Raw genomic sequence first — 12,111 nt, 5'->3', positions numbered from 1 at the left:
AGGAGGTCGACGAGCACTCCACCCTGGAAGGAAGCGCATGCGCACGGGCTTCCCGGAGAGCGGGGGTGCGCCTGAGGCGGTTGTGCAGCTGCTAAGTGGGTCTTCGCAGCCTCCCTTCGGAGCCGCTCCCGCGCCTGGCTTGAGGGGTTCCTCTCGGAACGCCGTTTCCCTGGGGCTTCTCCGCGGGGCCCTGAGGGGGACCAAAATGTTGGAGAAGCAGCATCCTGGGTAGGGGAAACCACGTGCCATTGGGGTCTGTTTCCTTCATGAAAATAAAAAGGACAACTGAGAGCGGACGTGAAAGAGGTGCTTAAAACCACGGCGGTGCGGTGGAGAAAGTGGGCAAAGAAATTCCCCCCCTCGTAACGTTGGACCCCCGCCAGTGAAGCTGAATGTTGCAAGATTCAGGCCCGAACAACTCGCTGCTACTTCCTCCTCGCCTAATTAAAGTGTGTTGCGAAGCCCACAACTCTGAGGGCTTAACCAAATCTGTTTAGGCAGATTGGTGGAGAAGAAGAATACCGGTAGATACTAGGCCAGGGCAACTGTGTACAGTGCTGCCAGTAGTGAAGGCTGAGAGGCCTCCAAGTAGGTTAGTGGACAGCACAAGTGTGTTGCCTTCATGTGTCTGCTTTGGGGCTTCTGGCAGGCATTGGATTGGCCACTCTGAAAATAGGTTGTTGGACCAGGTTGATGGCCTGATCAAGCAGTGCTCTTCCAATTTATTTAATTTGTATACCACCCATAGATCTCGGCAGTCCACAACATAAAATCACAATGTACAAAACACAAAATATGTAATAAAAATAAAATCAAAGACAACCCAATAATATCCCCTTCCACAGCACATTTTAAAAGGGCACCGGATGTCAGTTGGCCAAAGGCCTGGTTAAAGAGGACCATTCCACAAATGGGAAGCCATTGCAGAAAAGGACCATTCTCGTGTTGCCACTCCGAACCTCTTGTGGAGGGGCCTTCCAATGATCTTAAGAAGTCTCTTCTTAAACTTCTGATATGTAACAAGAATGGGTGTTGGTATTACCGTAATCTTCCCCTGCTGCCATTTTCCCAGCAAAAATTACCTGGGGTAGGGTATCCTTGCACAGACCAGAGTTTTAATTCTAGGAAATAGGTTGTTTTAAATCCCAGAACACCAATCCTGATCTTTCTCCCCCTTCCAAAAAGTGAGTTGCAAAAAGGCATCATTGCATATGGTTTGGCTCTGCAGAATAGGACATACTGGGTTTTTTGACTACATGGCATTCTGTGCAGCTTCGCACAGTCAATTAAGAGTTGGCTGAAAGCCAAGGATGGCTGAGCAGAGAGGAGTTATTCTGCCTGGAGATATGAGACCTTGGATACTGCTCTACCATTGGTTGAGGTCTCACACAGGCATGATGACTTATGACCTTACTGACTGGATAGTTTGTTGATCAGTGTGGTGTTCTGAGAATCGTTTGGAGTTTGTTATGAGAGAGCTAGTTAAGATCTGTTTCTGTTCTTGTATATAGTAACTTGTAGAGTCTGCTGTAAATAATAAACACCTCTAAGTAACCAAATTACTGGTAGCAGCGTCTTGTTCCTGCTTCGTCCATCCTGCCTGCAACTGATTGCTTTCCGGAACTCTGCGTATGCTCTGCTAAGGTCTGGCTAAGGTCCTGCAACAGGTCAATGTTGCGAAACACCAATAGGACACTGGTAGTTTCCCCTGTAACTCTCTTGCTGTTTGTGGCTTTGTTCTTCAAGGGCTCCAGCCAAGTAGGCAGGACTTTGTAAAATCTGTTTTGGCAGCTTGTGAGCCTTGTAGACCTCAGGTTGGAGTGGAGGAGGATTTTCTGTCATAGCATGAAAAGCTGGGTAGAGTTGAGACAATCCCTGCCCCCTCCCTCTGCGCCTATGGCAATCGGATGACCAGCCTAGTCCTACCCAGTGACATAGCAGCCTCAGAGACCTTGCTCCTTTCCCACAACAACAAAAAACACTTCCAACTGCCTGTTGCTCTTTGGCAAGGGAAGAGCAAGCCATTCTGGCCCTATGTCACCAACCAGACGATGAAGAGCCAGTTGCATACTTGCACCACTTTTATGTGAGGAAAGGAGCATAACCTCAGCTGGATGTGGAGGCTTTTGTACAACTTATGCTCTGTTCTCACAACATTAGGCTGATCTTCCCTGTTTCTCTTGCTTTCTTTTAGTTGGTAAGTCAAAGGGAAGGGCCTGTTACTTTTTTATGTAAGCTGCTTTGCAAAACAATATTCTTCTGAAAGCAGTATATAAATATAATAAATATAGTCAGGTAGGGTTGCCATATTTCAAAAAGTAAAAACCAGGACACCCCAAAAGTTGTTGAGCTTTTTTTTTTAATACAAAAGCATGATGTATGGCAGCCCTAGAAACAGGTCATGTTATAGGTTCTCTACCACAGGGGGGCATTTCTGTGTGATGCCCCCACAAAAGTGCCATAGAAGTATCTGTTCTCCCTGCCCTGCCAAGAATGACCACACACCCAAGAGATTACATGATTTAATAAGCTTTTGCAACTATTCAATCATAAGAAGATAAGCATGTACATAGCTTCAATTATGTTACTATGTTACAAAGTATTGTGTACTATGTGGAATACTATTTCCCCACAGCTTTTCAGTGACATTTACTATTTTAAAAGGCATTAGATCAGATGTAGCTGGCTTTGGAGAGGAAGCATTCAAACATCTTCTGAGCTTGTCCAGGCTTATACTGTGGAACCATGTGACCAGCACCCTATATATGAGAGGGAAGATGCTTTAGAAAAGAACTGATCTGAAATAATTCCCCCCTGCCCAAAATATTGTGAAGGATACTGGAAGCTTATATTGAACAGAGCAAGAAGAGGCAACATCTGTGTGAAGGAGAGAAAGCAACTTTTCGCCAGTGCTGTCTTGATAATGTGCGTGCAATTAATCACATATTGGCTGTGTTTTCACATAAACTGGGGTTAATGTTATTTAACAAACAAGCCATGTATTGCTTATTTAGAGCAGGTGTGGGAAACCGTGGCCCTCCAGCTGTTGCTGAACTACAATTCCCATCATCATTAGCCATGCTTGCTGGGACTGATGGGAGTGGTGGTTCAGTAACAGCTGGCAAGCCAAAGGTTCCCCACACCTGCTTAGATCTTATTTTGTTTTCTAGCTACTCTTGCGTCATGCCTTCCCAGCTTGAGGAGCATCTGGGGTAACAGGTAGGGAAAACAACAATAGTTAAGCAGGGTTGTTAGGTTCATAAGTAATGTTAAACCATAGTTAGAATAAGCCATGATTTTTAAGCCAATACTGAGCCATGGCTTCACATTGTCATTTGCTGACAGAAAATAAACAGGCTAGTTTGCTGATATGTTTTCACATGTTCAGACAAACCACAGCTACGGTAAACAAACCATAGTTTAATGTTACATGAGAACCAGGCCTTTGTTACAGGTCCCAGGATTACACCTAAGCCCTTTTAATAATGGGTCTCTCCAGCTTGAGAAGCCATTGCCTCCAACGTGTTAGCTTGAGAAGCCATTGCCTCCATCTTGAAAACCTCTATCTTGAGAGCCATGTCATGCTTAAAAAATAACTGAGCCCATATAATGTGTTTTCTAAACAAGCTTTTGGCTCTGCTCCTGCTTTAAAGTATTGGCCGTTAGTGTTGCTCTTCCTGTTTTTGTGTTATCCTGCTGTTTATAAACTTGTTATTTTGTCTTTTAATTATTAGCTTGTTGCTGATTTTTACTTGAAATCTGCTTTTGAGTAACACTGTTGTACAGGGGAGAAGCAGGGCATAAATCTTTTAAATAATGAAAAGTATAATGCCCACTGGCTCCAATTAAATCACTGACCTTTACGGTGAGAAATGTGATCTTCTCATACTCCTTGAAAAATCCTGCAATCTGATCATTGAAATACCAGGGCTGGTAATCATTTAGCACCTGTGGAATTAATAAAAAAGGTCACAAACTGGAAACGGACAGCAGACCCAATTTTAGTGTACATACTAGTCTATCACGGATGCTCCAAAACTGGCTCTTAGTAGACTTACTCCAGATCATGTTTTGCTAACTTTCTCTTCATCTCTGCCCATCCATTCTAACTTTTTTTCTAAATGACAACTTGGTTATGTCTTCAACAACAACTGCACATCTGTCGGTGTTGGAAACCTGGGTCTAAAACGCAGGATCAGCTGTGTCTTCCCACATAAGTTAAGGAGCAATAGGTTTTCAATACAGTACAACACTTAAGATATGTGAAGTTCAAAGGAGTTACTTACAGTCTGATTTAAAGACTCAACAAACTTTTCAGCCCCCAAGAAGTTGCAGGCCATGTCCACGTCTCCATTATAAACCAATGCTCGTAGGTCCTGAGCCAGCAGATACTTGTAGAAGGGAGTCATGTCTCTGTACACCCTTTGGTAATGAGAGCTAACCTGTGTACTGCATGGAGAAGATAAATGCATGGGGGGTGGGGTTCAAGGAGCTTGGGCCCCTCATCCCTTCTCCCCTTTGTTTCACCAGTAAGATCAACCAAGGGTGCCCTTTTGATTTTGTCACCAAGATGCAAATCCAAGCTGCCAAGAGCATGCAAGTTGGGGTTCTCATTGACTGCCAACAGCCAGAGAATTCCTTTCCTGCCCCTGCAGGCCTATCAGAATATGAGCTTGAGCCAAGGCCATCCACCACCAAGTGGTTTCAAGAGGAAATGATGCTGAATATACAAACCCATGTACTCTATACCTTGCCCCAGAGGAAGAAGAATAAATAAGCTGGGGAGAAATAAATGTTGCCAACCTTAGCAGTCCACAACTGAGACAAATATCCTTTATAATTTAATCCAGTGATGTCTGGAAGGCAGTTTGTTTTACAACTGTTTTCAGAATTCTCATACAATTGAGATCCAACTTATTAGTTCCAGCCAAAACCTCTTAATGCCCAGTAGTAGCAGTTAGTTGTTGTATTCATTGTCCCTTTTGAGGAAAACCATCTAAGCCACAATAAGACATTTTAATAGGAAATGGTGGTAAGCATCAGTACTTAGAATACAGAAAAATGCACAACTATGCTAGGTGTGAACAAACGTAAGGATTAGCCATGTGGAAAACCTTACCCATGGAGAAGTTATTTTTGCAAACAAATTTCCTGAACATGTAATGTCACTTCTCAGTGAGACTGAAATACCCAAATAAAAAATGATAAGGTTTTGCACACCCCTCCAAATGCCCAACAAAAATACCACAGAAGACTATTGATGACTGCATGTCAGTAAGACGAGCAAGGAGAAGAAAGGTCCATTTGTCACCTGAAAAAGCTCTATCAGATGACTCACTATGCATGCAACCCCAACAGAGAAGCAAGGGAAAGATTTATTCAATATCATAAAGGACTTATGCCACATCTTACAAGATGACTGTAACATGATTGTTGTTCTCCCAGGACTATCGGTATTGGAGATCTGTCAGCTCACCCGAGGGGTCTTGAAGAAGCAAGATGGTCAGTACATCAATAAAATCTTCAGTTCCCTTCACTTGATTTCATATTGTACATCCATACAAAAATTGGAAGTATTTGAGACAGAATTATCTGGGAAAGGAGACTACCCTTGCAGATAATTCTGACATCACTTCCCCAGCTTCCAGGCTTAGGGCAATAAAGTATGGGCAGAGTGAACCAGGTGCTTCACATTAGAGGGTTGTCAAAACAAAAATGGGGAAGCTGTTTTTGTTGCAGTCTGCATTTTCATTTGATCTCAGTCCTAGTACATACCCATATGTTATCAAGCTCTGGCAACCTGCAGTGCATCAGTTCTATACCAGCAGAGAAACACCACTTTTCCACAAAGCCTCGCCAGGCCACTGCCCTTCATTACCATTCCATTACCAAACAACTTTTGCATGCTTCTGAAGGGCAGAAACATTTGATGGGAGTCACCTGCAGAGCTCCCAGTCTGGGAGAGTGCTGGGGATGTGGAGAGCCTGCCGGACTTCATCCTGGTTCAGCCACACATACATAGCGGTGGCATTTATACAATGTGGCGCTCCTGGGATGGAGCCAATTTTCTGAAAGTGAAAGCAAGGAGAAGGCAAGATGAGGTTGAATTCTTCTGGGAAAAGCTGGTGCAAGATACCAGCACCTTGCTTTGCCAGACCTAAGCCTGATTCAGCAAGTGGCCCATAGTTCATTTATAAATGGATGAATCATGCCTTCCCAGCATTAACTTTTAGGAATAAATTTCCATACTGAATATTAATGCTTAAGAAAATGGTGTGTTTTTTGTTTTTTTAAGTTTGCCAAATTCACAGAATCGCTAGAGCCACCTGAGTGATGTAAATGTGATGAAGATAGCCTAGCAACTCACTGGCACTGGAACATCAAACTGGTAGTGGTGGAAGAGGCTCGACAGATCGGCTTCATAACGCTCCTGGTAGTGTGCTCCTCCCCAGCAAGATGCGTAGAGGTTGTACACGTTGAGGCCAATTCCATAAAGAATTCCATAGGCTTGTGATATCTTGAGGATGGGAACAGGGAAGAAGAGGATAGAAGAGTTAGCTACGCTCTCAGTTTATGTGCAGAAAGAGGAGAAAGGAAACAGATGTGTGGAATTCAGTAATATTTTATAGCCTTTGAGGGTCATCAGTTTATTTTTATGGGTTTATTATCAAATTTATATCTTGCCCTTCTGCCCAAAGGAGCCCAGGGCAGCTAACAACAAAGCAATAAAACATATTCCAAAATCTTAAAAACAATTCCAGTACAGATGCAGACTGGGGTAAAGATAACCACTGAAAAGACAAGAGATTGCACCTGTGTAATATTCAAGGGGAGGGGATTCCAAAGGGTAGGTGCCCCAACACTAAGGACCAGTTTACTACATTGTGCAGAATAGACCTCTTTATAAGACGGTATCTGCAGGCAGCCTTCACCTACAGAGCACTGTGATCAACTGAATATATAAGGGGTGGGATTATCAGGATCCTAGTTCCAAGGTGTATAGGGATTTATGCACCAAAACCAGCACATTGAATTTAGCCCAGTAACTACGTAATTAGCACCCATTGCAATTATTTCAATGGTGTGGTAACACGTTGGCAACATCCTAATGCTGTTCAGAGAATTTGATGTAGTAGGTGCTATGGGCACAAAATAGGGCAGAGACATTTCCAGAAGACTTTACTAAACCCATAATCTACCAGTTCAGGCCAAAATACATTATTGCATAACAATTAGAACATTCTAGTTTGTGGCCAGGTGCAAATGGAGTTTGCAAAGTGCACACTACATGAGTTAGTATCAAGGATTTTCAGTCCAGGCACTCACTGCTGTGATACAATCACTGTTCATGTTGCTGGAGAAGTTGCAAGTTCCTTCATCACAGCAGTTTTCGTTCAATGAGGCCCACAAGCTATAAGGCAGGAAAGAAGGCGGTAAAGTGTCAGGTAGAGGGAAGCTTATTCATTTTTATTCAATCATTACATTTGTATACCACCCTTCACTCAAAATCACAGGGTGGTTCACAACTTAGAAGCACAAAGTGTGTGTGAGCACACACACACACACCGGCTCCCCTGCCCAACAAAGGAGAACATATAGTTCAAACAACATTGACAGATATCTGTCCTGTGTTCCCTGGAGATGTCAACAACCTCTCTAACTATTCTGCCTACAGTTGGTGCAAGCTAAGCTTTTCTTTCTGTCCTCTCTTCAGTGGAGATAATTGCTAATTTTATTCACTGACAGGAAACAACGGCTTCCCCTTATTTAGCACACCTTTGACTCACTTGCCATCCAACCACCTTGCTTGCCAGTTTCTTGTTTCTGATGTACTCAGTGATGCATGATAAGGGCAAGACCCTTTACTACAGTCTCCACTCTCCTTTTTTGCTTCTCATTTGATCTGGCAAATGGAGAAGGCGGGGACAATTCTTTTAGAGGCCAGTTGTGAACTTGGAGCTACCAGTTGTTGACTTGTACCTGTGGCCACTTGCTGACCCAACTCCCCTTGTCCTCTTCTGTACTCACTCATCTCCAAACACTCCATGGTAGTAGGCAAATTCCATCAGTGTCTCGTCATTGAGGAAATAGCTCAGCATGCCATTGCCAACCCCAAATCCCTGAGGAATCAGATAACAAAAGATCATGCCAAGAAAGGAGTTGTATGAAATTGGATGATGGGATAGTTAGTTGAAAGGCTATAATTAGAACCAGGCCTGATGCCAGGTTTGAAGATAGCAGGCATAGAAACTGTAGTGTCTAGTGCCTCTTGAGATACAGCACAACTGGATGTGGGGCAATGGCACCAGACATTCAGAGGCAGCTACCAAGCAAGGCCTTCAAAGTGAATCCACATCCCCAATTCCAGGCATGTCCTTTCCATGTGGCCTGCTTTGGATGTGAGAGGAGTGAGGCCTTCAGGGCTTGTTGTCCTCAGGGCAAAATCTGCATTAGTGGCTGCTGCTTGTGGGTTGGCAGTGCTCACTCATTGCCCCTAAATGTGCCATTTGGCCTACATGGAAGATCTTAGCTCTCCTGGTTTTCCAGTGACTCTGCTTCCTGTACCGCGATTGTGTTTACCTTCAGGTTAATGCCTGCTGATCCTTCCGCAATCTTGGCAGTGAGAGTGGGGACATAGATTCCACCATAACTTTCCCCAAAAACATAAAATTCGTTGTTTGCAAAGTCTGGGAATTTAGCAAAGAAACTCTGGAGAGCCTGGTAGTTGTCCTCAGCTACCTAAAGTAGGGAGAAATTTTGACCCACCTCTTAGCTTTGGTGCAAATCATAGGACAGAGTTTGATGTGCATATCATGTGCGGCTGCATTAAGAAACACACTCCTGGCATTATCTTCCCCCACCCCACCCCTCTGCTCCTCATCCGTCAGGAGTATATGACAGAAGTCTTGATTTGTCTCAGTGAACATCCAAATAAAGACTTCTCCTACCTGTAAGGCAAATGGAATCTGTCCCAACAATACTTACAAACTTTGTGAGCTGATCCCTCACAGCCCAGGCAGCTGTGTAGGAAGTCTATATTGCCTCTGGATAGAACCATGCCACACATTTAAGGCACAGCCAATGCACATTTACAACACATGGCTCCCCCAAAGAATGCTGATAATTGTAGTTTCTTCCTCAAAGAGCTGCAGTTCCCAGTGCCCTTAGCAATCTACGATTCCCAGGATTCTTTAGGGGAAGTCGTATGATTTAAATGTGCACTGGCTGTGTTTTAAAACCGTGACTGAGGTCCAGCTCAGAGGGCCTTCTGGCAGTTCCCTCGTTTTGAAAAAGTGAAGTTACAGGGAGCCAGACAGAGGGCCTTTTTGGTAGTGGCGCCCACCCAGTGGAACACTCTCCCATCCGATGTCAAAGATATAAACAACTATATGACTTTCTGTAGACATCTGAAGCCAGCCCTGTATTGGGAAGCTTTTAATGTCTGATGTATCATGTGTTCTTTTATACTCTGTTGGAAGCTGCCCAGAGTGACTGGGGCAACCCAGTCAGTTGGGTGGAGTACAAATTAATTATGATGATGATGTATGGTGTGGTTCTGCCCTATATTACTGCCACAGGACTAACAACCTTCCCCCATCAGCTGCTACCATCACCATTCCATCTATTACCCACCCACCACTGGCATGTGATATGAATCGCCTCCATTTTGTTTACTAGACAATGCGGTCCGTAGGCCAGGAATGAACAGCAAATGACCTACCTGGCTGTCATTGATAGGGCTGTCCTCTGTGGCGTAGGAATAGCCAACTCCTGCCGGAGATTCCATGTAAAGCACGTTGGCTACCTTGTTCCAGCTGTTGGGGTTCAGGTAGAGTGTTGCATCGTCATTCAGCTACACAAAACCACAAGGCAGGCAAAGCGGGTTACTTTGAGGATGTGAGGTATTTGCAGCATGCTGTTCACTAAATCTTCCATATCAATTGCCTCCAAGCACAGTCTCAGATTCCCAGTCCTTGAGAAATCAGGCATCTGTGAGTTGATCTGGGCATTATTGCAGGATTGCCATACATCCAAGATTCTCCCGGACACATACAGAATACTGCAGTCGGCAGCCGTGTCCAGGTGGAAATCAGGAAAATGTCCAAGAAAATCCCCAAAAGCTCAACAACTTTGGGCAAAATTAAAACAACATAGAGCCCCTTTGCACCTGGCTCTGGTGATCTCATAGTAAGTAAATAATGTTGCCTCTGCACCTGTATATAGCACCTTTCCCTCCTGACAGAATGATCCCAGGCAGCCTCCACAACTTTGAGATGAGATCAAGAGCTTCAGGCCCAGTTGAATCCCAACTGCCTGATCCACAACCCCTTTCTTGTCCCATGTTTCTCTCCTTTCCCATCAGCATACAGAGCGGCCACAGACTCACATGGAAAGGTCCATTCTCAGCCAGGAGGCCTTCCATGGAACTACAGCCTGGTCCCCCATTTAGCCAGAGCACCACGGGGTCAGTCGCTGGGTTGCCCTGAGACTCCACAAACCTGTCAGGATAGAAAGGGAGAGAGCAAACACCCTGATGGATATGTTTAGAGGAGGCCCAAAGAATGGAGACCCGAGGAAGATACCTGATGCAGTAGCAGACTTTGGGTTCTCAAATTTCAGCGGCGCCCTGTGTGACGCTAATATTTGGTGCAACCTCGCCTCTTATGCTTTGTTCTACAGCATTGTTTTGGTGAACCCTGCAGTGTGGCACCCAGTGTGACTGCTCTGGTTGTGCCACCCTAAAACTGCCTTTGCCTGATGTTGCAGCAGTCCTATAGCTAAGCATGCCTGTGCTGAGTGAGGGGCTGCATTGGGAACATGGAAGGAAGAACAGGGGCATCATCATTGGGGGTGTAAATAAATGTGGTGTTAGCTGGTGGGACTAGTGGGGCAGAAGGGAGAGAGACTAATAGTAGACAGAGAGAGGTGGAGCCACAGCCAGCAACAGGGAGAGCCAGAAAATTTTGTCCCAAGTGAGTTCTACAAGATCAACCCTGAGACTGAGGAAGAGGAAGGTGGCAAGCAGGGCCACTCCCTGGGCCCGTTGTAAATCATAAGTCAGGCAGTTGTGACATAGCTAAGGTTGGTGGGGCTGTGCCGCATTTACGCTAGTGAATCAGCCCCCACTGAATCAACGTTTTCCTCCATGCAGCTACCTTATGGGCAGGAATCCAGGAGAGAGGCAGGCAAGGAACTACAACATCCAACATGGCAGCCGTCTCCTACTGGACCTGCCTCCCTCCTGCCCCCACCCTCGCCCCTCTGCAGGACCATGGATCACCACCAGAAATGAAACAGCTTCTGTTTTCATAATGGTCTTATTGTTATTGCACTTTGACTTTATTTGTAAGCTGCCTTGGGGGGAATTTGTGCCTGTAAAGGGAAGACACAAATTATTATAATCAATCAATCAATCAATCAATCAATCAAGCCAATGTTACAAGCAACCAACTTATTCTTAGGCTGCCCCACACAGCTAGTTCCAGGGCAGTAGAGAAGCATAAACGTTTCTGTAAGCTGCAGCTCATCCAGAACATCTTGGCAAAGGCAATTTCAACAAACGGTTAGCAAGAGCATAAGGACATCAGAAGAGCCTGCTGGATCACACCCAAGGGGGCCCATCTAGTCTAGCACCTTGCTCTCACAGGGGCCAACCCAAGGGAAACCTGCAGGCAAGACCCAAACACAAGAGTGCTCTGCTATCCTGCAATTTCCACCAATTGGGATTCAGAAGTGTTGCTGCTGCTGCCAATGGTGGAAGTCCATGAAGCAGCTGTTGCCTGGATGTCAGCAATGTGTCTAGCCAGGATTAGCTATTTAGCTCTTAATTCATGAGCAATTGGAAGCATGCATAGGTCAGCCAGCACATACCCAAAAGCAACAAACAGTTCTCTGCTTACCAGTAATGGAAGTATTGGCCAGATCCTGCCTGGAGATAGCCGGACCATTGCTGGAAGGTTGGCATCTCAGACAGTCCTGGCAGGGAAGTGATGAGATCCGGAGAAGCATCTGTCCCTGAGCAGAGGCCAAAGGAGACACTGAAGACGGCGCACAACCTGAACAAGAGGTGCATGGTGCTGTTTTGGGACAGGCTGCCATAGAGTGGTGGAG

The 12,111-nt window shown here is 45.1% G+C and overlaps 1 protein-coding gene across 1 annotated transcript; it reads right to left on the bottom strand.

Moving 5' to 3' along the window:
- Positions 1-2,508: 2,508 nt before the first annotated feature.
- LOC310850195 (lysosomal protective protein-like) lies at positions 2,509-12,111 on the bottom strand. Its single transcript, XM_083751333.1, has 11 exons — positions 11,901-12,111; positions 10,388-10,499; positions 9,722-9,853; positions 8,581-8,739; positions 8,029-8,120; positions 7,327-7,411; positions 6,368-6,517; positions 5,941-6,068; positions 4,287-4,449; positions 3,859-3,948; positions 2,509-2,759 (listed from the first exon to the last, which is right to left on the bottom strand). Exons 1-11 carry the CDS (start codon positions 12,071-12,073, stop codon positions 2,673-2,675), a joined length of 1,371 nt encoding a protein of 456 aa, XP_083607459.1. The 5' UTR covers positions 12,074-12,111; the 3' UTR covers positions 2,509-2,672.

This window comes from Podarcis gaigeae, assembly GCF_964106915.1.
Source record: "Podarcis gaigeae genome assembly, chromosome: 8".
NCBI lineage: Eukaryota > Metazoa > Chordata > Lepidosauria > Squamata > Lacertidae > Podarcis > Podarcis gaigeae.
The sequence above is the reverse complement of the archived record's forward strand: the minus strand, read 5'-3'. Positions and strand labels throughout refer to the sequence as shown.